The sequence below is a fragment of the Cynoglossus semilaevis genome, unplaced genomic scaffold, assembly GCF_000523025.1.
Source record: "Cynoglossus semilaevis isolate Cse_v1.0 unplaced genomic scaffold, Cse_v1.0 C18970612, whole genome shotgun sequence".
Classification (NCBI taxonomy): domain Eukaryota; kingdom Metazoa; phylum Chordata; class Actinopteri; order Pleuronectiformes; family Cynoglossidae; genus Cynoglossus; species Cynoglossus semilaevis.
In genome coordinates this window covers 1-678 of record NW_007589631.1, presented here as the reverse complement: position 1 = coordinate 678, position 678 = coordinate 1, and the positions used below count along the sequence as shown (strand labels likewise).

At 42.8% G+C, this 678-nt stretch overlaps 1 protein-coding gene across 1 annotated transcript; it reads left to right on the top strand.

Annotated features, from left to right (window-relative positions):
* Window positions 1-13: 13 nt before the first annotated feature.
* On the top strand, window positions 14-678 carry LOC112486673 (protein jagged-1b-like). The gene is made up of 3 exons (XM_025054005.1): window positions 14-229; window positions 300-416; window positions 576-678. The coding sequence occupies exons 1-3, from the start codon at window positions 70-72 to the stop codon at window positions 605-607; spliced, it is 309 nt and encodes a 102-aa protein (XP_024909773.1). The 5' UTR covers window positions 14-69; the 3' UTR covers window positions 608-678.

Below are 678 nucleotides of genomic sequence, written 5' to 3'. Positions count from 1 at the left end.
CTCACGTACGTTTATGTTCACACTGGGTAGCTCCTTTTAGAAAGAACACCCTTTTAGTTGTTGAAATGCATGATGGGAAAATCAAGCATTCTCTGTCTCTCTCTCTTTCTACCAGGAGACAGTCATTGTGATGCAGCAACGTGTCAAAATGGAGGAACGTGTTACGACGAAGGAGACTACTTTAAGTGTGCGTGCACCAGTGGATGGAAGGGCGCCACCTGTAACATCGGTTGGTACTGCAGCGTGTGCTTTGTTTGAACTGTTTTTGTATCGTTGCCAACACTCTTCTGTGTGTGTAGCTGTGAACGGCAGCTGTGAATCCAGTCCCTGTCAAAACGGGGGCACCTGTGTGTTAGACGGAAATACCTACGGCTGCATCTGCAAGGACGGATGGGAGGGCGCCACCTGCAGCATCAGTGAGTCAATACAATGCACTTATGCATAAGTTTACTAGTTTCTTTCCAAATGAGGATGTTTTTTTTCTCAGTTATATATTGATGAATGGATGTGGAAAGAAATATTTAGACTGAAGTGAAACAGTGACACCTAAAGACAAACCCTATTTATTCTTCCAGATATCAACAACTGCAGAGCTCAGCCCTGGTGAGTTCAATAAACATTTGGAAAACTAACGAGCACTTACATCTATTAAAAATGTACAAATACACACTATACAAA

Excerpts from the sequence above, each read along its gene's own strand:
- LOC112486673 (XM_025054005.1), top strand. The coding sequence starts at position 70 with ATGATGGGAAAATCAAGCATTCTCTGTCTCTCTCTCTTTCTACCAGGA. Across the intron at positions 230-299 it reads GGGCGCCACCTGTAACATCG|CTGTGAACGGCAGCTGTGAA; the intron begins GTTGGTACTGCA and ends CTGTGTGTGTAG. Across the intron at positions 417-575 it reads GGGCGCCACCTGCAGCATCA|ATATCAACAACTGCAGAGCT; the intron begins GTGAGTCAATAC and ends TTATTCTTCCAG.